The sequence below is a fragment of the Thunnus maccoyii genome, chromosome 1 (genome assembly GCF_910596095.1).
Source record: "Thunnus maccoyii chromosome 1, fThuMac1.1, whole genome shotgun sequence".
Lineage (NCBI taxonomy): Eukaryota > Metazoa > Chordata > Actinopteri > Scombriformes > Scombridae > Thunnus > Thunnus maccoyii.
The window spans coordinates 30,261,256-30,288,766 of NC_056533.1; the positions used below are offsets into that span (position 1 = coordinate 30,261,256).

At 40.8% G+C, this 27,511-nt stretch overlaps 1 protein-coding gene across 15 annotated transcripts in view; it reads left to right on the forward strand.

Moving 5' to 3' along the window:
- LOC121899386 (transducin-like enhancer protein 3-B) overlaps positions 1 to 14,229 on the forward strand; it is a 121,149-nt gene extending 106,920 nt beyond the window's left edge. For 8 of the 15 annotated variants that reach the window (XM_042415170.1, XM_042415177.1, XM_042415160.1 and 5 more), the window contains 14 exons: positions 113 to 317; positions 1,151 to 1,209; positions 3,996 to 4,118; positions 4,926 to 4,976; positions 5,401 to 5,556; positions 6,508 to 6,643; positions 7,300 to 7,472; positions 8,105 to 8,181; positions 8,303 to 8,552; positions 9,422 to 9,669; positions 9,822 to 9,969; positions 10,181 to 10,331; positions 11,839 to 11,915; positions 12,683 to 14,229. In XM_042415170.1, the coding sequence (XP_042271104.1) occupies positions 113 to 317; positions 1,151 to 1,209; positions 3,996 to 4,118; positions 4,926 to 4,976; positions 5,401 to 5,556; positions 6,508 to 6,643; positions 7,300 to 7,472; positions 8,105 to 8,181; positions 8,303 to 8,552; positions 9,422 to 9,669; positions 9,822 to 9,969; positions 10,181 to 10,331; positions 11,839 to 11,915; positions 12,683 to 12,790 (1,962 nt within the window). In that variant the 3' untranslated portion in view covers positions 12,791 to 14,229. The remainder of the gene's footprint in view (positions 1 to 112; positions 318 to 1,150; positions 1,210 to 3,995; positions 4,119 to 4,925; positions 4,977 to 5,400; positions 5,557 to 6,507; positions 6,644 to 7,299; positions 7,473 to 8,104; positions 8,182 to 8,302; positions 8,553 to 9,421; positions 9,670 to 9,821; positions 9,970 to 10,180; positions 10,332 to 11,838; positions 11,916 to 12,682) is intronic. The other 7 variants (XM_042415221.1, XM_042415252.1, XM_042415263.1 and 4 more) reach the window with 3 other exon arrangements.
- Positions 14,230 to 27,511: the final 13,282 nt, after the last annotated feature.

Below are 27,511 nucleotides of genomic sequence, written 5' to 3' on the forward strand. Positions count from 1 at the left end.
TGTTGTAAGCCAGCTCTAATGCATGAGTAGAGTGTGGTCATTCATGGATTCACTTCCCAGCCGACCCACTTGTCCTCTGTCTTGTCTCCTGTCTCTTTGCGTTTGTTTACAGCAGCAGCAGCTCCAGGCCCAGCACCTCTCCCACGCAGCCCACGGCCCCCCTGTCCAGCTGCCCCCGCACCCCTCAGGCCTGCAGCCGCCCGGCATCCCCCCTGTGACGGGTGCTGGCTCCGGCCTGCTGGCGCTGGGTGCTCTTGGCAGCCAGGCTCACCTGCCTGTGAAGGATGAGAAGAACCACCACGACCTGGAGCACCGAGGTGAGGAGCACAGCCTGCCGCACACACTGTCCTCAGCATTTTAGTGTTGTTTTATGATTGTACCGGCCAAGAACAGGTTTCACAAGCCAAATACATTCATTATATAAACATGTCACTGTACGTTTGTAATACTAGTTTTTATGTACACAATTACTGTGTGAGGTTATAGTTTCTTGGCCTTACCCATGATACATTTTGACATGTGAAAATAAAAGTGTAGCTCATACCCACATTAGGAAGCAGAAAGGAAAGTGTTTACTCTCTACTGCTTGTGTGGAGGAAAACATTTTAAGACACTGTGTGGAGCTGAGAAAAGAAATTGAATACAAAAAAAATGGAATTAAAACTATTTAGTCTAGATGTTGGTCGCAAATCTAATGCTCCATAGATCAGTTATAAGCCAATAATATGAGCAACTTGTGGGTTGCCAGGTTGTGAAAATAAAAAAATCATTAATAAATACAAGTTTCTCACAAAGTCAGTCCATCTGAGTCTATCTGATGAACTCATGAGCTAAAAAAGAAGAAGCATCTGTCATGCTGGAGGAGGACACACACCAGCCAGTGATTTTTCACAAGCTGGCAACAGTAATGGTTTATAACTGAACTATATTATAAAATGATTTCTTAACCCTTAATTAAGCCATTAATAACAACTTATAAAGCGGGTATAAATAGTGCCTTATTAGAAAGTGGCACTAAGAGTAATTATGCAGAGTTTCATACATGAGAGTATTCTTTTAGCTGAATAATAATTGTATTACTGTTATCTGATTAGAGTGCTGAGTTGCAGTGACACCCATACTAATTTATGTTTTGCTTTTCTCTCTCCTGGACCCTCATCTTTTCACTCGCCTCTGGCTCTTCCTCTGAAAGAACGCGAGTCGAGCACGGTACGTTGACTCTCCAGCTCTCCATCTCCTGTGTGTCTCTTGACTTTACCGGTCCCTGGCTCTCTGTGTTTGGTGATTAGGTGTACTTTACATAGACTTAAGCTCTCTGTTCAATAGAAATTCATGCTGTCTGTATAAGAACACACACATTTTTGTACTCAGGGGGGTATAAGCTGACTGAAATCAAATAATGAAGTCTGGCCAAATAAGCCAGTGCCATCTAATCCAGGTGGAAAATGACTCCAATCACTGGGCAGGGATTAGTAGGCAGCTACCTCCTTTAATTTCAACACAATTAAAAGCGACTTTGACTCTCCTTCTGTTCTTCCCTCACCACTTTAGAGGATTTACTGTTGCATGTGTCCAATACCTGACTCCTTTTCATCTCCTTTCATCTACACTTTCTCCTCCTTTTCTTCTACACATACCTTCGTTCTCTGTGTTCACTACTTATCAACTCACTCATTTACTTCTTACACCACTTCATCTCTTCCCCCTCTTCTGTCTCTCTCTCTCTCCCCTTCTCATGTTAAAGTCCCTGTTTATTGGACTGGCTTAAAGCTCTCAGCTAGCTGGAGCGTAATGCTCTGTTGGATCTGCTCAGTCAGATTGAGTTCCCATTGACTGGCCATCCTGAATGGGCCCACTCATGTCTGAAGGGAACTCAAACTCTTCCCCATCTCGTAAGGTGACGAGCGCCTGCCAGTACTGCCTTACCTGATCTCTCCTTACAGCGCGTGCACACACACACGCACACACACACACACACACAATTGCTCACACGCAGAGTCTTCCTGTCCTGTTGTCTCGGGTCATCTGATACGAGAGTTGGAGGCAAGTACAGGGTTATTGAGTCTAAGCAATCCTTTAAAGGTCACAGTCTCAGATACACAGACAGGCTGTAATGCTTTAGGAGATTTTCTTCTGTCAGACAACATCTCTTTCCTTGTGCTTCACACCAAGGCGGACTAAAACTCTCTTTGTTGCTTTTTTTTTTTTCCTCCCACAACAGTAGCTGAACACATTTCCATATTTTGACCTGAGATGGAGGGAAGTGGAAATGGCAGAGAGCTGCCGGGTTGGCTGAAACAGTCACGAAAAGTCCGACTCTTTGTGTGTTGGCCAAAGCAAGGGCACTTTCTGAAGGGGGTGGTGTTTGTGTTTGTGTGCCATAAACCGCCCAACCTTCACTCTCCGCTCTCCTCGGCTCAGGAGGTCTTTTCCCTCGGTTACCTTTCTCTGCTGCTCTTCGTTCACTTTCCGTCAGTTGCAGCCAAGAAGTCAGATATCTTCTTTCTACCCCTTTCACCATATCTGTCTGTTTCTAATGAAGGCAGGGATTTGTTGAGCTGCCTGTCAGTGTGGGCTGGCCTCAGAGTTTGCTCCCTCCCTGCCCGTCGGCCTGTTTGGCAGTGCCACCCCACCACACCAGTGCCCAGACTACAAAAACCCCGTTTGCAGCTTCTGAGAGAGTGCCAGCCTGTCCGGGCATTCCCACTAGTGGGGAGAACTCATTGCCACACTGCTATGCTCTCATTGCCTGCCAAGTTCCTTTCCTGTTTTGCTCTCTGTCTTTCTTCCTCTTTTTTTTTCTCATTTTCTCTCTCTGCCTCTTTCATGGCCCTTTTCTCTGCTGGCAACACCCTCTTTGTGTCTTCACATTGCACTCTTGTCCAGGTTTCCTCAATGGCCTCTTTCTTTCCTTCCTCTTTTTTATTCTGCTTGATTTTCATGAACTTTCCTGTCAGTCATTTTCTAATGTTTTGACCTGCCACAGTGCACACAGTCACACTCAGTGACTCCAGTAGTCATTAACCTTGGTTTAATAGTTACAGAGTGAGAGATACTGGTTACTTTTGTTTTTATTTGCTTGTACTCGCATGTCACAGACAGACAAATATGCAGCCAGGAATGTGAGTTGTGTTCTCTTATATACTTATAATTGTTAATGTTGCTTCAGGCATGTCTGACCGGGTCACTTTGAGGGTCTACAGGAGGATTAGATGTCAGGTTGTGTGTTTATACACGTACATCCTCTGATGCACTCATTCCCTCCTCACACTCCACCTCTCTCCTCGCCTCTCCTTAATCTGAGCAATGCATCACCTTGCTCGAGAGTTAATGTTTTTGTCTTCCAGTAGCGTTCTGCGGGTTTGCTCAGCTGCCTCGTCTGTTTCCTCTTTGCTCCATTGCCTTGACAGCAGCAGGGCTGAGCCATCCCAGAATAGTCTTCTGCCCCCTTCTATCCCAAATCAGTCCAGTTCAGTCCAGGAGCATTGTGCGTTTAGCTTTACAGTCAATATTGTCACTGCTTTGACAAAAGAATAGGCTCCAGAGCCATGCCTAGTCTGGACAGCATTTGGTAGTTTCTGGCTTTTCTGGTTTCTGAGGGTTTGTCACTTCCTGTATTTAAGCCCCAAAACATCCACTTGACTGAAGGGCATGTGCTGGCAAGGCAGCGCTCTCTCTTTCTCTCGCTCGCTCTCTCTTACATCTGGCACTTTCCTTCACCAACAGAAGTTTATTTGTGTGCAGACTGTTCGTTACTTAACATCATGCCAAGATGAAGAACAACGACAGAATACAGAGAGAGCTCACTTCTTCACAGTTCTCATTTAAAGCTGCTATTCTACATGATGCATAGTCATGCTCAAAGGAGTCAAGTCCCTCTACTGGATATGATATATGGTTATGGAAAGTTTTTGAGAGTGCAAAGAGTCAAAGGTTTGTCAGAGTGAGAAGTGACTGTTGACTGATGTGGTCTGTCTGCATATTATTGTTGGCAGAATAACTCGGTGTCGCCATCAGACAGCCTGCGGGCAGCCAGTGAGAAGCACCGCGGCTCATCAGATTACGGCCTTGACTCCAAGAAACGCAAAGTAGATGACAAGGACAGCATGAGCAGATATGTGAGTGTTTTTGTTTATTGCTTTTGTTGTTTTTGATGTAGCATTTTCATTAATGAGTTCATAACTTTCATACTTAGCTGCAGGCAGAGTATACAGCACTACATTATATGATTATTAACTATGTTGAAATTGATTAACCTCAAGAATATAAGTTAAGTATTAGCAAACCAACTAACAATTAATTTTATTATATAACCACTGTTTTTAATAATAAACTAACAGGTAATGCTTTAATTTAGGGGTCTGTAAATCCCTAATAATTTCCTACAGTAGGAAGTTTCCTGGAAAGATGATATAATTTGGCACTAATTGTACATAAAATAAATAAATACATAATTCATTTGTTACATTTTCAATTAAGTCCAATTAAATGCTAAGCTAATGCAATCTAGAGTCTTTTAGTCAGCAACCATTTGTTTACAGGCAACATACAATTTAACATTTATGGAGAATATAGTTTCCATGAATAAATTAATGATTTATGAATAATAAAGCTTTACTTGTTGTAAATTAAGCAGTTCATTCAACAACTTATTTAACGCTCAACACAACTAACTGAAGTAGAATAAAAGTCTCAGAGCATTGTCTTCCCCCCCCCAGAATTATTAGAAAGTTATTATAAAATAACATGTATATACAGTATCTGAAGTAAAGCAAATACCAAGTCATAGCCATTATAACAAAATATTTATGAATATTTGATATTGACCTGGTATAAATATTGGACTACAATGATTTATGCTTATTGTATTTTTTTCTACTGTTCTATTGTTCTCTCAGTAATCTAAACCTTTCACTTCATTTCAGGACAGTGACGGAGACAAAAGTGACGACTTGGTGGTGGATGTTTCCAATGAGGTAAGACTGCGTTAAGGACGAAGCTGCTAGGCCACATTCCACAGTGCGAACGCTGCATAGAGACCAAACACAGCTCTCTTTTGTCAGTTGTCTGTTGAAGCTTCAACACCTTCCACACTGTTGCCAAAAAGTCTGTCATAATATTGGTCGTCGTGTGTGCACATGAGTGTATGCTTACTTGCTGTGTTTCTTTTGCTATTCATGCGGAAAATAAGACAAAGAACACAAAGAGAAAAGGGAGTGACAGGTGAATGAAAAGTGTTTGCGTGTGTGTGTGAGAGAGAGAGAGTAGGATCACGCACGAGTATATTTATCTGTGTTTGCACATGAGGCCCCAGTTTGTTTGACCTACATGTACATGCCAGTGGCTTTCCTCCAGTCTGTTTGCTCAGTCTCTTTCTGTCTGTCTCGTTTAACTCTGTAGGATCCAGCCACCCCTCGGGTGAGCCCCGCTCACTCTCCTCCGGAAAATGGCCTGGATAAATCACGAGTCCTGAAGAAGGATGCGGCCCCCAACAGCCCTGCCTCTGTCGCCTCTTCAGGCAGCACGCCGTCCTCCAAAGCAAAGGACCACGCCCATGTGAGTGTGAGGGACACGCTGAAAAAACTAGAGAAGATGAAATAAGGAGGATACAGTGGAGGGGGTGAAGGGTGAACTGACAGACTAAAGGGCATTTGTCAAGTGAAGTGGGTGTCTGTGTGAAGGACTAATACGCAGGAGGCTTAGCAGTCGGCTGCTGTGAGGGGCTTGAAGGGGCAGAGGGTGGATGCACTCTCAGGAAATCAAAATCTGTGGCTCACTCCTCTCAATCTCCTTTATGGCTTACCCAATAAATGGTCATTTCTTCCTCACCCCAAAGCTGTAAATAACCCAGAGACACGGTAGCGAGGGAACTGCTGTCTCTCTCCTCCTCTTCTTCTCATCTTCCCTTTTCTCTAATACCGAAGCTCTCGCTAACCAGGCTAAAACACTCTTCATGCATCGGTTTGACATAAACCATTTCACTAAGGATTAAGATAGATTTATAGTCCACATCATTGCCATCCACCTCCCAGACACCCAACTTCTCTACATCCCTCATTAGTGTGTGTCACCAGGCTAAAAACTCCCACTCCTCTCCCCTCGATCTGCAAAGGAAGAAAGAGATGGATTAATTATGAGAGGAGTGTTTGGGCCACCATCTTGCTTGTCGAGTGACTCTTAACAAGCTTGACTTCTGAGCAAAGGTTTATGCCCCTACCCCCACCACACATACACGCACACATACATACACACACACACCATGGCTGTAATGAAGTGTCAGTGTTAGATTGGATTACCTTGAGCCGTCCACTCAGATTGTCACTCTGGATTTCCCTGCCAGTGGGGGGATTTTCAACTCACTGGGGGATTTTTTTTTTTTTTTTTTTTTAACTCTGGCAGGAATTACTTGAGGACAGTTTCATTTTTTTGTGCGTTTTTGTGGCTGAATGAGAGTGAGTGAGAAACAAGGTTACACCAAGAGGTGACAGAGTGTTTCTGTTTTTTTAGAACGACAAGTCGTCCACACCGAGTCTCAAGTCCAACACACCCACACCCAGGAATGAGGCGCCCACACCAGGAACCAGCACCACTCCAGGACTACGGCCTCTGACGATGGGCAAACCACCTGGCATGGAGGCATTGGGTACATGAACACACATGCTCACCTTCAATAAAATTGGTCATCAATTGTCATAAAAATAATCAGTTCAAGTAACAAGACTAAGAGTCCACAGCCATGTTGGTGGCTCTGTGAGGCTCTACTAACATGCTGATGAGAGCAGGTGAAATATTTGTCATCTTATTTTAGAGCTTTAGCATGCTAATATTGGCTCATTATTACAAAGTGGGAGGTGAGATTGATGACATAAACTAAAGTACTGGACAAATTAAAAATTTGATCTGTTCGCCAGTCCTTGGAATTCATCCCCTTGGGGCCATGAACAAAATTTCATGGCAACACATTCAATAGTTGAGATATTTCAGTCTGGACAAAGTGGTGGGCACACACACAGAAATTGCCATATATAGAGCCATGCCACTAGCACGGCAAAGAACACCAAACATTCCCTGGTTTCAGCTTTTTTGTCTTGCGTGATGATAATATCTGAATATCTTTAGGTTTTGAAGTGCTGCTCTGGTTTGATAAGATAGAGAGATTCACTGATTATGAAAATAATTGTTAGTTGAAGCCCTACGCTTCATTGTAATGAATCATAGTGTGGTGTTTATGAAAATAAATCATTGTCCCTCCGTCCTACAGTGTCTCAATAAATTAATCAAACTGATCTTTTCCCTTAGCTGCCCCTGCCCTGCGCACACCTCTCTCCATTGCGGGTTCCTACGCCACCCCGTTTGCCATGATGAGTCATCATGAGATGAACGGATCCCTGACGAGCCCAGGCGTCTATCCTGGCCTCATTTCACCACAGATGAGTGCTGCAGCTGCTGCCGCTTACGGACGCTCACCAATTGTAAGTATTTCAGCTTCTATGTAGAATTTATTTAGTATAAGTGTATTTATTGCACACAACTTGAATGAACGATGCTCCTCTTCATCACATCTATACATTCGTATATTCCACCTCCATCAGTTTGACACAAGCCCTCGCCAGCCCCTGTATGAATTATCCACCACAGCTGTAGGTTGTAAAATCTGTTTGCAAAATGACTTTGAGAAACTTAAGTATTCATCCTCCATAACTCGTTGTGAATATTTCTGCTTCGTTGGCTGCGGCTTGTTGTGTGTACATAATGAGAAAGTACAAAGACGGCCTCGCTCCTTCACTTTGATGTTAGTTAGTTAGCATTCTAAAGGCTTTAAAAAAAGGCTCGCTCCCAAAATGAATCTCCATGTTTGAAAATCTCCCAGGCTTTCATTAGCATTAGCAAGTGGGATGTTGTAGCCTTGTGTAAAGCTTGTCTGCATGCAGTGAAGCTGAATCTGTGTCTTTCAAGGGATTTGCCTGGAAACGATCTTATGAGGGTTCCTCAGGGTGTTAGCAGATAGAGCGAAGCATAATTTCCAATTTGAATATTAGGTTAGTCTAATTTATCTTTGCAGGTTATCAGTTGTTAACTCTTCTTCTTCTTCTTGCTCGTGCAGGCGGGGTTTGACCCTCATCCTCACATGAGAGCTCCAGGCCTGCCAGCCAGCCTCACTTCCATTTCTGGAGGAAAACCGTGAGTATTTGTGATTTTCACGTTGCATTCAAAGAGTTGTGTATTAAACCATTTTTATTAACAGATGATATATATTTCTTAGCTCCGACTGACCATCTCTGCCTTCCTCTGTACTTTGCAGGGCCTATTCTTTTCATGTGAGTGCAGATGGTCAGATGCAGCCCGTGCCCTTCCCTCCAGATGCACTGATAGGTCCGGGCATCCCGCGCCACGCTCGCCAGATCAACACACTGAGCCATGGGGAAGTGGTGTGCGCTGTCACCATCAGCAACCCCACGCGTCACGTCTACACTGGCGGCAAGGGCTGTGTCAAGATCTGGGACATCAGCCAACCAGGCAGCAAGAGCCCAGTGTCCCAACTCGACTGTCTGGTAACTAGTTGTTATTGTTTGTCACAAGTCATGGAAGAGGAGAGTTTCACATCTGTGGGCATTTCAAATCAGTACCAAGGCTTCCAAGCGGAAGAGAGACATAATGTACTCATGTTTCATGAGCTCTCTGCAATCGCTCTCCTTCATTAAGAGTTTTCATGAGCATCAAATGTAGCCCGACTCTACATCCCACTGTAGCTTTCCCCAAGATCCCAACAGACAGAGATGTGAATAATTCAGCAAAGTGTCTCACTGCTGTGCTGAAATAATCCTCGGTGAGGAAAAAAAAGCCTGCTGAGTAATGATGTTCTGATTGGCCAACCCTGTCTGCCATTACCCAGCTCATTACTTCCTCCCAACTGCCTTCCATTTCTCATTTTGATACTGCGGCTTCATGCCGTTCAACTCATATGGCCTCCAACACCCTTAAGGTGCGTCCAGAGTGCAATTGGGTCTTATAAAGCCATCAGGGTGCTGTTTTAATTCGACCAAGGGCTTCCACAGTCCTATTGATCTCTGATTTCCTGCTCTCTTGGAGCTTGGCCAACAGCTGCAGCTCCACTTTCTCTTACATCTCTTGTTAGAGCTGACATCCACATCTTCACTATAACATCAAAGAGAGGGAGCTGCATTCAGGAAACTTGTCACATGTCAAAGAAAAGCGGCTCTGGAGTTTAAGTAGAGATTTGTCTTGACGTGGATAAACTGAAGTATGCTGCTAATCTCTTTGTTGCTCCACAGAATTGTAATTGTTCTTAACCTCAAATCGTCCTGTTTACGTTAATATTTTGCATATTTAAAAAAAAACGACAGAAATTTCATCCACTCATCAATATCCTGACAACGCTCTTCTTTTGTTTCCGCTTCAGAACAGGGACAATTACATCCGCTCCTGCAAGCTGTTGCCTGATGGCCGCACCCTGATCGTGGGTGGCGAGGCCAGCACACTGACCATCTGGGACCTGGCCTCACAGACACCCCGCATAAAGGCAGAGCTCACTTCCTCTGCTCCAGCCTGCTACGCACTGGCCATCAGCCCTGACGCCAAGGTCTGCTTCTCCTGCTGCTCCGATGGAAATATCGCTGTGTGGGACCTCCATAACCAGACCCTCGTTAGGTCAGTACTTTGGATGCTACACTGATTCTTTCATACACAGCTCTTTGTGAATTAAATAGTTGGCCACCGAAATGAGACACCGTTATTGTTAAACTTAGGAGGGCTTTCTCCTCTGTTCCTGACTTGATGTGTGGTGTTTTGTGTTATTCCAGGCAGTTCCAGGGCCACACAGACGGAGCCAGCTGTATTGACATCTCCCACGACGGGACCAAACTCTGGACTGGAGGGCTGGACAACACGGTCCGCTCCTGGGATTTGAGAGAGGGACGGCAGCTCCAGCAACACGACTTTACCTCACAGGTAGATAGAAGCCCAGATAAACAAATTCACTGTTCCTCCCATCCGATGCAAAGTCGAGTTATTGTCACACAGATTAATGTATTCATTGCATCTTTTAAGTGACCCTAACCATTATAAAACGGTCTTCTTTGTAAGCGTTTAAATCATTGTTGGACTGAACTGTAGAGATGTTGCTGCAGATGTCTGATCCAGCTCTGTTGTCTTGTTGCAGATCTTCTCACTGGGTTACTGTCCCACTGGAGAATGGTTGGCTGTGGGTATGGAGAGCAGTAACGTGGAGGTGTTGCACCACACCAAGCCTGACAAGTACCAGCTGCACCTGCACGAAAGCTGCGTCCTCTCACTCAAGTTCGCCTACTGTGGTAAGCAATATTATTTATTACATTTATTTGTATGCACACAAACAGAAATATGGGGGAAAGCAAATCTTGGGGCCTCTGCTTTTTGCCTTGTTGGTCAGCATTCATAAGGATGCCAAAGTCATTCTGTTTGTTTGTCCGATCCTTTGGTCCAGATCAGACTACCGTGAAATTTGGTATTCATGGATCCCACTAATAATTTTGACAAACCTGGGGAATTATATCACAGTGTCGTGGCCTCATCAAGTCAAACTTTCATTACATTTGATGACACAATTTTGGGAAATTTGTGGGGTTTAATGACATGAAGAGAAATTAACATTCAGTGTTTACACTCATATTACACATGTTGGGGTATTTAAGGCTAATTGTGGTATTTTTAGTATCTAGTATCTGGCAGTGTAGAGAAGACTTTGAAACAACATGTAGACCATAATGTAGAGAGATGACACAGAAAATACAACTTTTCTTACTAGAGACTTAAAGTCCTGTTTTCACCAATACTGTTGACTGTGGTGAAGATGAGATTTTTCAATTCTTTTATGCTTGTCTTGAAAAAATCTGATAGAGTTGAGACGATCACTTTAGGATGGTCTTGACAGACGCGCTGCTAGAAACCACAATGTTGAGTACAAACTGTGGCATCAATAATGGTTGAGACATGCAGCTTCTACGATTGGTTACTGGTCGGCCATGTTGTCTGAAATTTTGCTGGATAAAATAATTTCTGTAGATGTTGAAATGATTCAAACTTCCAGTGACCATTTCAGTCAAGTCATTTGAAGGATGAACTCCTAACGAGTGCATCTTTTTTGTAAGAATTACAGTCAATATTTCGAGCACTGAATTGTGCTGAAATGTCAGATGGCTGCTTGCTAACGTCAGTCTGTAGAGTCTAAAATGCACAGTTAAGACTTGTAGCTGAATACATCAACTGTTATTTTACAAACATGCTCATTAAGAGAAATTAGTTTTTACTTTTTCTGCCTGTTGGGCAGACCAGCATGTTTCAAGTTTAAGGCTCAGAGAAATTAGGTTTTACTATCGCCCAGTTTTTTTTTTTTCCCTTCATTTCAGAAGCGTCAGTATTCATTTCCCCTCAGAAGACCCCCCACAGCACAGGCTCATATCTCTGGCTCTACAGAACTGGTTAATTCAAATGACGCTCACTGCTTCAGAGCTCTTGCTGTCACTAATTAAATCATTAGCCAACTAGTCAGTTGGGTAATTAATCAGAGGGTGATTTAAATAATTATCAGAGTTGAAATGGTGTGGGCCTCCTTCATTATGTGCATTTTATGATCGTTTATGTAATGATATTTTCCCCAATTAGGTTTTTATGGCCAATTGATGGATCAGGTCATTAAACAGTCATACGTTTGAGGTATAAATCCCTTTTGCCAGACTAGAAAAGCCTGACCAGGTTTGTGAGGACAAACATCACTGTGTTTGTGTGTGTAAACAAATATGTTCAGATTTTATCCTCAAGACGTCTGTTCTGTGTTTGCAGGTAAATGGTTTGTGAGCACAGGGAAGGACAATCTGCTGAATGCATGGAGGACTCCCTATGGGGCCAGCATATTCCAGGTAAGTCAGATCAAACAACACACAATTAAATAAAAGGATGTAAAGCCAAACAACAGTTTGCATGACTTAACATTTCTGTTTGTCTTAAATCAAGACCAGGAAGTGATTTCACTGAAGTAGCATTCAATCTCTTCAATCAGGCTTAAATCCTGGTAAAGTTGTAAGAAAAATTTGAAGCATTGTTTGCTGCTCTTCTTCAGCCTGATAGCGACTTCCTGTCAAAATCATGTGTGACAAAATAACCTCAAGATACACTTACTAGCGTTTTAAGCGATAATTAACACCTATGCTTATATCATAATGCCAAAAACTTGCTGGTTGTAGCCTCTCAAATGTGAGGATTTTCTGTGTCATACATGATAGTAAACTGAACTTCTTTGGATTTTTCACTTTTGATCAGACAAAACGAGACATTTAAAGACATCACGATGGGCTCTACGAAAATACTACAGGCATTTTTCACTTACTGACATCTTTTTAGACAAAACAATCAGTCAATGATGAAAATATGTTAGTTGCAGCCCTCCGTACTCATCATATAGACACTTCAGACATGGTAAATGTTATGTGAAGATAACATCTTATTATAAATCCCATGGAGTCATAATTCATAATAATATAAAGTACATAAAATTCATGTTTTAGCCACAGAGGAATCACATTGCTACTCCTCTAACCTGAGAAATAAGTGATGAATAGTATTGAATATCAGATTGGAAAAACAGAGCAGAGAATTAATCATGACTTATTATTTTTTACCTCCACAGTCCAAGGAGTCGTCCTCCGTCCTGAGCTGTGACATCTCTGCAGATGACAAATACATCGTGACAGGTTCTGGAGACAAGAAGGCCACCGTCTACGAGGTCATCTACTAGAGAGCAAAGGAGGCACGAACTCCGCTTCAGCACTTCTACTGAGATGACTTTTCTGCTCCCCCCTACACCCCCCCAACCATCATCTGTGGACTGGAATACAACAGGCCAGAGAATTACTAAAGATTTGGAAAACTTTACTGGTGGAAATGAATGGAGCTGTTGGCCCATGGATGCTTTTTTTTCTGTCCTTTTTGTCTTGGAGGGTTTACTTTTGGGTTGCACATTTTTTGTGACTTCTGAAAATTTGAGAATATTTGGAAGCAGTGCTTCATTTCTGAGAACCTCGTTCACCATACGTCTTGTGAAAAGTGTACATATTGGATTAAATAAGACATTTTATATATATTATAAAAAATATATATATTTTCATGTCCTGGGTGTACTTGTGATGGATTGTTTTGGCCCTCTCTCTCTTATGCCATGATATTTGAGCGGGAGAGTCGAACATAGATTAGAACTTTTTAACTATTTTACCTTTTGATTTTCTTAAAGCACATTCTCTGGGCTGACTTTTTCAAAAATCAAACAGAGGAGCATGAAACTTGTATAGTAGGACGTTTTGTGGAGATTTTAAAATGGCCTTTTGTCACAGTGCTCTTACCGGACGTTGATGACGTGTTCTGATCTGTAACGTGGATCCCTCCGCTCGTTTGGACCACTGTGGGACTGAGCGGGACACTATGATTCAGGATGGATGTAAATTTAATTCATATATATATATATATATATGTATATATATATGTATATATACACACATATATATACATATATATATAAAGACTTTTTTTTAAGTGTACTGCTCTGTCTGTGCTATCTTTCTCCCTGTTTGTTTTACCTTGTTAGATGATGGGAGATGGGGAACGTTTAATGTTTAGCCTAACCCTTGGACCTCAGTTGGCAGCAGAAGCACTGCAGCAGGCACAAACTGAATGACAATGTGCTTTTTGCTAACTTTTACGTAATATGGATGTTGAATTGCACCATTGATTTCTTGGCTACAGACTTAACTCAAACAGTCCAATCTGTGCTATTGGAATCCTTCTGCCCTTTGTATCTTATCAATATTCCTGGAACATGTTTGGTCGGCCGTGACGGAGCAGAGGGACATTTGACCTGATTGACTGCACAAATCAGTCTGTCTTTATGAAAATGTTCAGTGCCTGTAGTTGCTCATGAGGCTGGAGCGATATGGCACTTAAACACAACAGAAATACACAACCGAGTTAATCAAGTGTCTCCCATGTTGACGTGAAGACTTCAGTGAATAATTCTGGTTTCTACACTGTGCTCCTCATACTGTCAGCGTTTCCCACAGAAAACAAAAGGTGCAAAATGCGCCAGTCCCGCTGAATCACACCAAAGTATGTAGCAAATGCTGTCAGCACTGAAAAGAAATGTACAGTTGTTAATAAATCAATAAAACTGTTTTTGTAGAATGGCCCATTTTCTTGTAATTTACCTACAAATAAACACTTAATTTTGTAATATTATGGAAATAACTGAGTAATGAAGAAATGAAATCATCTGGATAACTGTATTTTCCTCTTGTTGATGTTAAATTAGTTCTTCTGGGGCTTCTGAGGACATTGAGAACTCTGAGGTCATTTACTTTTTATTTTTTGGAGGGAATTTGGGGATTATATCCAACAATTAAATGAATAGTTTGACATTTTAGGAAATACTATTATATGCTTTCTTGCTAAGGATTAGAGAGATGCTTAGCTTAGCATAAAGACTGGAAACAGCTAGCTTGTCTTTGTCCACCTCTAAAGCTTACTGATTAACACGTTATATCTTGTTAGTTTAATACAAACAAAAACCAAAGTGTTAACAAGTTGTTTTAAAAGTAGTTATGTGCCAGACTGTTTTTGTTGTCATAGTTAGATCCTCAGGGAAAGGGCAGGAGACTCTAAGAAATTGTCCTGCAGGTAACCCTGCATGAAACTACAACTTAGTGTTGTCGCTCCTGTCATCTGACTCACAGCAAGAAAGCAAATACACATATTTTCTATATTCCTTTAAGAAAATTCTAAAATAATTCAAATTTGACAAGAAAATGAAACAAAATGTAAACCTTCATGTTGGGGAATCAAATGTACAGAAATAACTGAACGATTAACTGATCCAATTATTTAAAACATTTTACAAACATGAAAATATTTTTGAAGATGGACTGCAACAAAGGGACTTGTGACTTCAGTATTTCTCTATGTATTTCTCTACTATGTATCACTAAAACAGAAGAGGAAAAAAAAAACAAACTTCATTTTGATTAAAATATTTCACACATCATGTAACACAGTGGTTCCCAACCTGTTTGCCATAAGACTAGTTTTCCCATCTCAGTTTCATTTGGAGAATAACTTTTTTTTTCTTCTCTCTAATCCTGTTTCAATATATGATGACCCCTCAGATTTATGTTGTGGCCCCTTGAAGGTGTCCTGACCCCCAGGTTGGAAACCAGCAACCAACACATCACAGTTCTCCTGTATCTCAAGAAAAAGTTCAGGAGATAAGGTTGATTTATGGCAGGATGCTTGACAGAAATTACATATTTTCAACACTTTCCTCTCATGTTGCACACCTCGAGAATTTTGTTTTGTCACAGACACCGTCGTATTTTGTTGCGCTTAGGTAGTGTGATTGGGTAGTGTTACTAACATCACCATGGAGATAACTGACGATTGAACTTCCTTGTTGATATTTTGGCCTGTAACTTTAGATAACTTGTAACATCCTTGTTTAATTAGTCCCGGTCTGGATGATATAATGCTAAAGTAACTAAACAAGCCGGCTGGAGCGGCTGGTTACCTGGAGACAATTGAAAACTTTCGCTGAAGCACAAATTGAAAACATAACACAACTCTTTCATTTCTGTGGAGCGACACATCAAAAGCGTTGAGTGACCTACCATAGATCAGCCTTAACTGTAGAAGCTTGGACTGGTCTAACAATAAGCTTTGGCTCACCTCAGTGTGTCCGCCGTCATTGTGACCATTGTTCAGTCCTCTTGGCTTCTCATTGTGAAATCCACACTGCGGCATTTGAGTGAGTGTTGAATTCCATGTTGATCTGTTGAATGAGAAAACACACAGAATGAAAGATATCAGTGTTTTGTTGTTTGGTTTGGATGGCAGATAAGATGAATGGACACTAAAGATTTTCCTAAATTCTGACCTGTTATGAGTCAAAACAATCACAGGAGGTTATTTACTGTATGTAATGGTAACTAACCAAGGCCCCAGGGTCATTACTGGGCACAGTCAGTATAAAAATAATGGACGTTACCACTGTGATGTCACCCATTGGTTTGTGGTCTCGCGTTTTGAAGCCTTGAGTTTGGCATTTTGACTGTCGCCATCTTGGATTTTTGGAGTCAGAAGTGATGAGAAATAAGCATATTTGGACGAGAGGGTGGAGCTGATCCTAACGCTAGCTGCTAGCTTGGTTAGCACGGTACATACTAATTTTCGCAGGATAATTTTCTCATAGACTTCTATACAATTGGATTTCTTTTAGGAGTCAGTGGAGTCGACCCCTGATGGCCATTAGACGGCTTGGTACTGGGTTGTAAGTTGGTGCAGTGGACACACTCTGTATTGCAATTTACAGCAGCATCATGTGACGCACACTGTTAAACGGTGAATACATTTTTCTGAGCATCACAAACCGTCCAGAATGACTCTTTGTGTTTTTCAATACGATTCAATAACTCTAAGCACTGAGTGATCAAATTATTTTATCCCATTCATGCGTTTGGGGAGTAAACAGAAACAGAAGTGTGAGGAAGCCCGCGGAGGGGAGGGTCACGTGACCGACGGTGGTAGCCAAGTTAGCATTTCCACTAGCAAGCTAATCTACATGTTTACTGTTGTTCTGACTGACCACTACTGACACTGGCTGTGGAGCTGTTACACTTTTCATCTCACAGCTCACCGACTGTGGGTTTGATTGTGTTGTTTTGGTATAATGGACACATTTCAGTAGGGACTAATTATTGAAAATGACGTTTGTTGTCTAATAATTACACCAGCTGTGTCCTTTTTAATTACCTTATATTTCTCTAGCTGCTGGACGTCTTCAGCTGGATGACACACCCAAGAATTTGAAAGAAAATTCTGTGATAATAAATCTGTAAAAAAATCTGAAGGGATCTTTAGACATTTGTTTATTCATAACGGATATAATGTCATATTTTGGAGGGAGGTTAGCTTGCTACAAGTCTGTTTCTCTCATGATCATTTTTGTCATATTGTATTTTAAAATTTTTGCATTGTTCAAAACATGATAGAGTTGAGAGAATAAACACAGCCGGTCGATTAACAAGCTTGTGTTGTGTGCTTCTTTGCTGTTTCCCTTCTACAGCACAATCAGACAAGCTAGCAGTTCAAACCGAGCCTACTGACGCAGTTCTCCTTAATACATCCATGTACCGATCAAGTTTGCTCACAACCATTTATCTACCTGTGTAAATATTTAACTGAATGTCAGTCTAAACACCACATTGGTAGAGTTGTGGATTCATGAACAGACTGTAAGTTCACACACACACTCTGTACTTTTAAACTAGGATGGTTATGAAAAAAACAGGAGCCAAACTCCACTGTGCTCACAGAAATCAAGTAGTTACTGTGGGTGTAATTTTTGGTAATGGGAACTGTTAAAAGTTGTGGTTGTGACACACACTTTCTAATATATTTGTCACCGCACACACTGATATGAAACAAGTGAAGTGTGACAGAGAGAGGAAGATCTAAACTGAAGCAAAAGGTGTGAGAGAGACACAGACTGTTGTTGTGAGTTAATGGGTTTGTTTCCAGACGAGATGGTTTGTGGTTTCAGGCCTGCTGACAGGAGTAATGGTGGAGGGGATGAGACACACAGCTCAGGATCTGTGCAGCTTGCCAAACCACACACACACACACACACACACACACACACACACACACACACACACACACACACACACACACACACAGACAACACACAACACAGACACACACACAGTGACGAGTGACTAGTCTGTTGCTTCACTTGAATCACAGAACCAGCACAGACACATTCAGTCACACTCACATTTCACACACTCCCACACACACCTTAGAAAAAGACAAACTACTTTGGGAATTCGAGGCTTTGTGCTAATTATCAGTGATGATTGTGTAACATTGACCAACATATCATTATGAAATTGCAACTTTTGGCTTTTGTTGCCATATATTTTGTTACAGGACAGGCTTCCAGAAGATCACTCGTGACATACACTCTTAATGTGAGTGTCTATGCATCCTGTTTTACTGACTCATCGCTCTGGAACGGTTGCCATGTCTTTTCCTCTCTCTCCTCTCTTTTTCTTCTCCCACGTCCTTTCCCATTCTCTTGTTCTGCTCCCACCACAGGTGGCAAGTGCATTCATTTTCACTTATGTGGGGGTGCTGGCTGTAAGGCTGTGATTTCTGACTGTGTATGTGAGAGAGAGGGAGACGGGGTGGTTAGGGATGCAATATGGGGCGACATCCTTGCCATGCATTTCACCTAACTGTGTGGGTTGAAAGCTCTGTGCATGACTGTGCTATGTATGTATACATTTAGATATTTTAATACCTTCACATCGGTTATACCAGCATGAGGAACAACTGGTGTCCTTTTACAACCCTGTCTGATAAAAAATTACATTTATACACCACTAAATGGTTTTGTCTGAGACGTGACGTTGTAATGGGGTTTTTTTCAGTCTACAAAGTGCTACCTTCTTGTACTGCACACAAGCTGCAGGACCTATCTGATTTCTGTTTCGAGATTCGATCACAATGCGGGTAAATGCAAAAGCCTGTGGTCAGATATTATTATCCAGACGTATTTGGATTAGGGTTGAGTTCTGATGGCTGGTTCCACTTTGGATACTGTTCCTGGTTGGCAAATTACCCGGATTCATTACGCTCAGAGACTAACTTAATCTCTTACTGAATTAACTCTTTCACCAGTCAAAATGGCAAATCTCTGCTGTTAGATTATACAAGTGACCTCAAGTGGACGAGACCAACAGAATGGCGACTCTGGTAATTTCTGGAGAATCCCACATTGATATTTTAAGGTTATAAACTTGATAGTTCTGTATGAGGAAATCCAGTGTTTGTTGAAGTAAGTAAACTACACCTGTTATTTCATGTGTTGGATACATTTATTTAACATTAATATGTTACATTTTTAGATTGTAACTACAGATTATGAACATTACTCAGGCTACCACTAAAAACTCATTGTTGTGAACCACAGATCTAGTTATTTATAACTTTTGCTACTTACAACTATTTAAAGCTAAACCAATTAGATTCAATTTAGATTAAATTTAAACAAACCCTAATCTACATACAGATCATATGTTAACACCAGGTGTAAATGGTGGAACAGTTAACACAGCCTCAAGATAAAAATCTGGTTTGCTCATATATTTTACAGGTTCATTTCATCTAAACATCTATTCTTCTGTTGTTTGCTCACGACTGGAACATACTTCTTTGGGCTGCACGTACACAAAAGGTGCACGGGGGTCGTTAAGAAACGTTTGCATGGTTGTTTCTTTAATACTTTATGTTTTATTTTTGATTCAATTTATCTTTGAACCAACTTCAGGAGTCGGATCAACCAATCAGTTTGCTTGACTCTCTGCACAACTTGAGATTTGGGAGGTGTCAGTTTCTCGTAGACCTACAGAGACATTTACAGAGAACCATCATCTCAGCCTGAGCTGTTTTACATTTAGAGGAATGAAGAAGATATATTGTTTGTCAAGATATCTCTGTTTTCTCTAAGTGTTTTGATAATGGCCTAAATTTAGATGTTTTACCCAAATAATACATTGACATGTCTCATATTCCATTAAAGAGCCATTTCACCCAAATCATAAAAAACACATTTGCTTTCTGCCTCTGCTAAAAGCTGACTGCGCTCCAGTAAAGGCTTCTAACCACTTTGAAAGGCTCGCCCTGTAAAATCCTGATGCAAGATGTTTTTGTTCTCTTGACAGTCAAGAGCTTTTTCTGTGAAGGAGAAATGATGCAGGGCGCTCTAACTCTCCCCTCTCCATTTCTTTCCTCGGTCCATTTCAGCGGGGGAGGCAAAGGTTTTACTCTCTTTCACCTGACAGCCTTCTGATTTCATCTCTCTTTTATAACACTGTGAGACAAGATAGAGAGCAAAATGATGAGCCTTTTCTTTCTTTTTCCATCTCTCTTTTCTCACCAAGACAGCCTTTTATGTTTTCATCTTCCACTTCCGCCGTCTCCTTTTCTTCATCCCATCTTTTCAACAGTAATACCCCTCCATATCTTTCTTTTCAGCGTACCCCCTCGTCACGTCTGTTCCTCTGCAGTGGCAGCTCACTATAAGCGCATAGACTGGGCAAAACCAAGTAGTCTGGAGAAAAACAGAGAGGACTGTGTGAGGGCGCTGTATTTTCTTAAAAAGAGAGGAACAGATGAAAAATGAGAAGCTATCTCCTTTCTTTCTCACTCACTGGATAACCAAGTGCTCGTGTGGAGCGGTAGGAGATTAAAGGAAGCTTGTGTAGAGGCACAGAGCGCTGGTGCTTCAGCTCCCAGAGGTCATTTGGGTCCCTTTGATACCATTCAGGCCTCGCTCCATCTTCTGACCTGTCCTCAAGATGAGAAGCTTTCATCAGTCTCTGCTGGACACAAGAGCCCACTTAGGATCAGGGGCTCAAATTAGAGGAGGGCTTTGTGTGTGTGTGTGTGTGTGTGTGTGTGAGTGTGTATGTGTTGAGTTTTCATATTATTATGTATAATTCAATGCTTTTACTCTCATAAAAGCCTTTCCCTTGATCTTTGATCACACAGACTGGTGAGAACAATGCTTTAAGTGGATTTTCTTAATTATTTGTCAGGGTGGGACTGGAGGGGGATTTCAGGTAAAAAGATAACAAAATAGTGAAAGAAAGAAGTGAAAGACGTGATCCAACAAGATAACAGAACTCAAACTGTGTACTGAATATCCAGTATGTTAGTATTTTATACAAGGGGATGCCAGAATAATGAAAACCACACAGTGTAATGCAATTCAGTGTCTCTGAAATAAATACAACCACTACAATGCCTCTTATGTTCAATTTTTTTCATGTCAGAAAAATATCGATACAATTCTTCAAAGTACACAGTGAAATCCAGCACAACAACATGTTAAAAGAGTAACTTGACTAATTGAGTAACTTAACTAATCTGAGTTAGTAAATTATTGTACATAATAATATAAAATCTATGATGGTGTTTTGTACTCCTCGCCCCTGGATTACAAACCAATGATTTGAATTTGTGAAGGGGCTGCATTCAAGCTAAAACGTGGTGTTCAATCAATACCTCTTTGACACAGTTTCAATTAAAAGCATTTCTAATTGCACCAGATTCATGTTATTGCGTCCCTTTCGTGGGCGTATGATTTACTGACCCTGAACATCAATTGATATTTAATGTTTCAGGAAAGTATTTCTCCAACGTATTTAGTCTATTATTGCAAAACCATATTCGGCAATAGAAAAGTGAAGTTTATCAGGTCCGTGTTGGAAAAATTAATGAATTTTTTTTGTGTTTTGACACAAATCCAGATTAAAAACAGAGTGTTTTGATGGGAGTTAAATGCCTGGCTCTGTCCAAAGATAAAAAACTCACTCATTTAAGTGTTATATCTCTGTGTCTGTGCAAAAACAAACTGTGAAAATTATAAGTTTTGTAAGGGGTATGTGCTTGATTATTTCTTGGTCGGGCACTGTAACTTCCTGGAGTACTGTTGTCAACATGAGGTTGCCAGGCAACTGCAGACAGCAGGAAGTCGCTTTTCTCATAGTTCGACATTGTTTTTGCAATAAGTAAGAGTTATTGTGAGGAACAACAACACTGTTTTTTTAAGCTCACACAACGTGCGTCCCGTCACGTCAACTTCAGGAGCTGCTTTCTGCCAGTTAAACTTTCATTCATATATCTATAATTTAAGCTAACAAATATAATGAACCACGACGTTCAATATTTGGATCAAGAAGTTTGTGAAAAATAAGGTGTGCCAGAGTTTAGTAGACGACTTGTTTGTGTCAGATACATATTTAATCAACATTTAGGATCAACAGAATCAGACTCAGTGTCAGCAGATACTAAATATTAAAGTTTATCAGGACGTCTCTAACTAATATACAAAAATGGATTTTGTGATGTACAGTAAATGATACGTAGCGAAAGATGAACAGTGGCTGACCGACACAAGGTAATAACAGAAAAAAAACACTTTTCATTTCACAAGACCTGTAAAAGGGAAACCATGAAAAGACTCCTCACAGCAATCGCTTCAACTGCCAAGGTGAACATGAGGGTTAACAAGCTCAGCAAAGCAAATAATTGCTACAAATAAGTCATTAGCACAGTGGAAGGGCTCAGATAAAATGTGAAGGAGCACTAATTTAACATGATTATAAACTTCCCTCCTTCCTCCTCCATCAACTAGAGCTGTAACGAGAAAGTCCTCAGAGATAATTAGGATCACAGGGCAAAAGTGCCGCTTAAGAAAAACTCAGAGGGAGACGGTACAGTAAAACAAAGCATGAGGAGTTTACCAAAAAGACTCACATAAGCCTGTGATCGTTTCAATATCATCCCCATGAAACTTATCAATATTTTTCATATAAACACATACACACTTCATCAAATGACTGTAGACTGTCTAAGAGTTGCTAATACTGCTGAACCCACTAAGAATTCATCTCCAACTCCGCAGCTTTATGTCTGTTTTAGCATTGTTCAGCTCATTGTTTTGGTTTACAGATGCTTAATTACAGTATTGTTGAGTTGTTTCCAGCAAGTAAACCTCAAACCAGCTGACTCTTGATGAAGTAAAGCGGTGGCTGGTGGAGAAAGTCGAGCATCTAGCAGCCAGGAAATCTTTTAAAACAACATTTAGACTGTCAGTGAACACAATAAACCGAAATTATTTTAGCTGGTAGGAAACATGTTGAGCAAATCAAATTAACAATAAAGATGTATTTATCTACAGCGTAAAGTTAAACTAATAAAAAAGATGATAACGTTTCATCATGTTAGGTTTTATTGATTGTTTTATTAGCTGTGGATAGACTGATCTCCTATTAAGATATCGAGTGTGTGCGTAGTTTTGTTGAATGTTTTATAATAAGCGAGTGTAAGATATTGTGATATTGAGTGAAACAGAAGGTGTTTGTGGGTCTGTTTGGAGGTTTGTAGTGATGACTGTAGATTTGACAGAAGGGAAGCAGCCCAATCGCTCCGTGTGTTCACTCGCATCCTTCACAATCACTCTCATTAATCACCACAGCAGTGTGTGTGTGTGTGTGGATGTACTGTATGTGTGTGAGAGGGAAAGAACAGTGGTTACCTGCTGACTGCTGATATATCAGATGAAGAAACCCCAACATACCTCAACAAACTCACTCGCTCCCAGTAAATAAACACAATATAAAGGTGTATATTTTGATTCTTTTCCAGTCCTGTTTTTTCCACCTAAAATATATCCCAGATTAGACCAGATCTAAGATTCAAAGATGCAGAAGTAGTCATACATGCCTTTGTTTCTTCAGGACTTGACTATTACAACTATCTTTCAAAATGTGTAAACTAGAGCAACTTATACAGATTGTGGCTGCTAGACTTTTAACTACAACCAGGAAGAGAGATCATACAGTATTACAGAGCTGCAACGATTAGTCGATTAATCAGTTAGTTGCAAGTAAATCAACAACAATTTTGATAATCAATGAATCGTTTTGAGTCTTTTTTTTTTAAAGAAGAAAATCAGCTTCTCAAATGTGAATATTTTCTGGTTTATTTTGTCTTCTATAACAGTAAACTTAATATCTTTGTGTTGTGGACTGATGGTCGGGACAAAAGACGACATTTGAGGACATCACTTTGGGAAACAGTGATCAAACTTTTTCACCATTTTAAAGACCAAACAAATAATCGATCTATCAAGAACACAATCCACAGATTAATCGATCATGAAAATAATCATTAGTTACAGCCCTTCAGTGTCACAGTATCAACTGGTTCCCATGTTTATGATTTTAAGATTTTATTGATTACTTTTAAGGCTCCAGATTATATTCCAACCTGTGTTCACCTGAGATCCTCAGACGAGAACCTGCTGGCTGTTGCTGTGTTTAGATTTAAGACTAGACGGGATCAAGTCTTTACCGTCGAGGCATCTCAACTCTGGAGGAGCTCAGGCTCGCCAAATCATTATCCGCCTTTACATCACACAATCCATTAATCATTTTGAGTAATTTTTTTTAAGAAAAAATGTCCAAAAGATCTGATTCGAGCTTCTCAAATGTAAATATTTTCTAGTTTCTTAAGTCTTTTTATCAATCATTAAAATAATGATTAGTTACAGCCCTACTCATTTTTATCATATGTAAATCATTTTTGTTTTATGCTTGACATCTTATTGTTTTACACACTGTACATCTTGTATATAGTATATTTCATTTGTGCTCTGTTCATTTTATTCCTCTATCTTTGAGTAAAGTATTTTGTAACATTGATTTTGGGAAGTACCATCATCTCAGTCACACATGAAACCCATTAAACATTAAAGTGTTAGTCATGTTAAGTGGAAGTTTTCATGTAGTCACTGTGTAACCTGTAGTTCAGTTGAAACCTGATCAAGTAACTGTTACATAACTAACATCAACTGAGGGCAAGTTGACATTTCCATCTCTGGCTGATGGTGTTTTTCAAGAAAATAATGTGTTTGTTTTGATTGAGTGCATTTTTTTTACCTTGTATTTTTAGATGTGTATATTTTCACATATTTATTCACACTGCTTTTTATTACTAGTATTAGAATATATCATATATATATATATATATACATGAGATTAGTTTACTCTTTTAAAACCAGAGCCATTGTCCTGCATTATGTTGCAATTTGAAGCAAGTTCATTTTAATAATATTTTTAAGGTAGAAGTAAAGTGAAGTGAAGTAACTTTTAAAAGAAAACCAAGAAAAAAAGAGGAGGAAGAGAAGGTTAGAGGAGGTCATTGCAGGGAGGGAGAAGTGAAATGAAGCCGGAAGGCTGACAGAGAAGGAGGGGGGCTTTGTGCTGTATGAACAGGTCATTTGTTTGGGTGGGTCATGGTGGTTAAAGGGCCAGAGGAAAGTGAAGTGCCAAGTTAATGTGACAGGCAAATGAGTGTGAGCCTGTTCCTGGGATTTCTATGGGCTTTATGCAAAGCGAGAGGCAAAAGGGGAAACTGCCCATTCAGTGTGGCCGTCAGTGTGGCAGCAGAGCAGAGGATGGAGACTCTATCCAACAGGAATTCAAAGCAACGGTCACAACATCAGACTAAATAAAATACTGCTTTGAAAACTGGGTTTAGTCAGTGAGATCAATCAAATATTCAGCCAACTCCAGCACTGATGATTACTGTTGGTTTACGTTTATGTTTTGCGATTAAAGGATGGATGGATTGATGTGTATATATCTTTATATTTTCTCTCCTCCTGTTATCTCTGCACTAGAGCTTCTATATCCAGAAATACATGATATGCATAATTAGGAATATCTTAACGTCGACACACCACTGCTTGTTTGGTTATGCACGCTGACAATATTCAACAGCTAAATCAGCCAACAGCCATATGTTTCACATACATATACACATTAATATGCATCAATATGTTTAGGTGTTAGTGAAAACATGTTCTGCTATGGACTCAGCTGCTCTCTGCTGCTGTGGTCCTCCTCTCTGACTGTCGTCGGCAGAGCTAATGCCTTAACTGGTTATTTTGAGGCATTTCGATGCTTCTATTTTTAACTTTAACTTCTTTTCTCTCTGCTTTTAAGCCCCACCTTTACGTTCTTTATCTCTCTTTTCACTGCATCAACCCAATTTGTGGTCCACCGGGAAACCTGGTACTCCCGATGGCCACTCTGCCCTTGGTATTCACAGTACTTAGCAAGCACTACTGACTATTATATCCTCTTTATTATTATGGATTTTAGCAAGACTGAGAACCTAAAGCTATGATAGCAGCTCTGTGATACTTTACATGGGCAAAGTGGTGCTTTGAGCTAAATGCTAATGTCAAAATGCACACAATGACAAAGCTAACATACTGATACTTTACAGGTATAATGTTTACCATGTTCATCCTATTAGTTCGGTCAGTAGGATATAGTCGAAGAAGAAGCACCTCAAGCCCATCAAATTTATGCTGGTAGCCTCAATGCTTGAAGGAGGAGGACCGCACACAGGCTTGCTCGTTTCATCAACTTCTTTTTTATTCAAACATCATTGTGCCGAATCAAAGCCCACGTGTTGATGTTTGAAAATGTATAAAGAGTAGTTGGCCCCTGATGATGGTATCAACTGAAACACTGGCTTTGATTCAGCACAATGTGTGCGGTCCTCCTCCTACGAGCGGTCGGATGCAGTCAAAATTTGGTAGATGTTAAGATATTTCACTAGATAAGTGAACAATTTGACCTGCTGGTGGCGTCAAATGAAAAGCTGGGGGAACACTAGAGTCATTAGGATTCATCTTCTGGTCACCGTGAATGTCTGTATAAAATTTCATGGCAATCCATCAAATAGTTGTTGAGATATTTCAAGACCGACTGACTGACATTGCCGTGCCTAGTGATATTAAAGCGCTAAATAGAGGCTGAAAAAAAACTGCCTATAGTATGCACAGAGAGATATTATGATGAAAAATCTCCGCATCAACATAAACACAAATGTAAATGCTAAAATATACTATCATTAGCTCAGTTTGTGAGAAAAATTGCCACAGCAGGTTGTCTTACAAACATACCCATTACTGGTAATATCTAGAAGCTCTTCTCCTCTCTCTCTGTCTACCTTGTTTCTCGCTCTGAGTTTCTCTTTCTCTCTATTGCACACACACAGACACAGCATATTCCCTCTCCCTCTCTCGGCCTGTCTCACACACCATTAGCCCTGTGAGGCGAGGAGACAACCCTAGCCAGGGGAGAGGGGGGAGGAGGGCGGCATCATGGGTAATGTCAGTAGACACATGTCAAAAGTACAGCCTGTGTCCTGAAAAAGCTGTGTGTGGTGTGACAGCGGTCCGCCTGCCGCTAACCCTGCATCCCCCCACTCCGACTCCGTCCAGCCGACACAAAAGCTTCCTGTGTTAGCCCCGAGGGAGAAAGAGAGCAAGAGAGAGGAAGAGAGAGCCAGCAGGGAGGGTCATCAGCACTACTCCGCTAGGATAAATGCTTTTCCTCTTGCAGTCTCACCTCACTGCACAGCTATTGTCCTCAGGAAGAGTGCAAAAGGGGTTTGTGTGTCTGTGTATGTCAGAGAAAAGCAAAGTGTGAGAGAGCAGCTGTGTGTGTGTGTGTGTGTGTGTGTCCTCTGACAGCAATCATGAATGTGTGTAGGGTTTGGGGGATGGGGTAGTTTACTACTCAAATACTCAACACACAAATCACTTGACAAGCCTCTAAACCCTCCCAACCCCTCCTCATGAACTCCACTACTATGAATAAAATAACTGGCTTATTAATGAGACAACCTAGCCAAAAGTATGTGGACACCCAGACATTACACCCACATTCAAAAACCATCGGTATTATTAATATGCTGCTATAACAGCAGGCACGGACTGGCTAGTGGGAAGTTCGGGAATTTTTTTCTTTTTTTCCCCAACCCCAGCGTT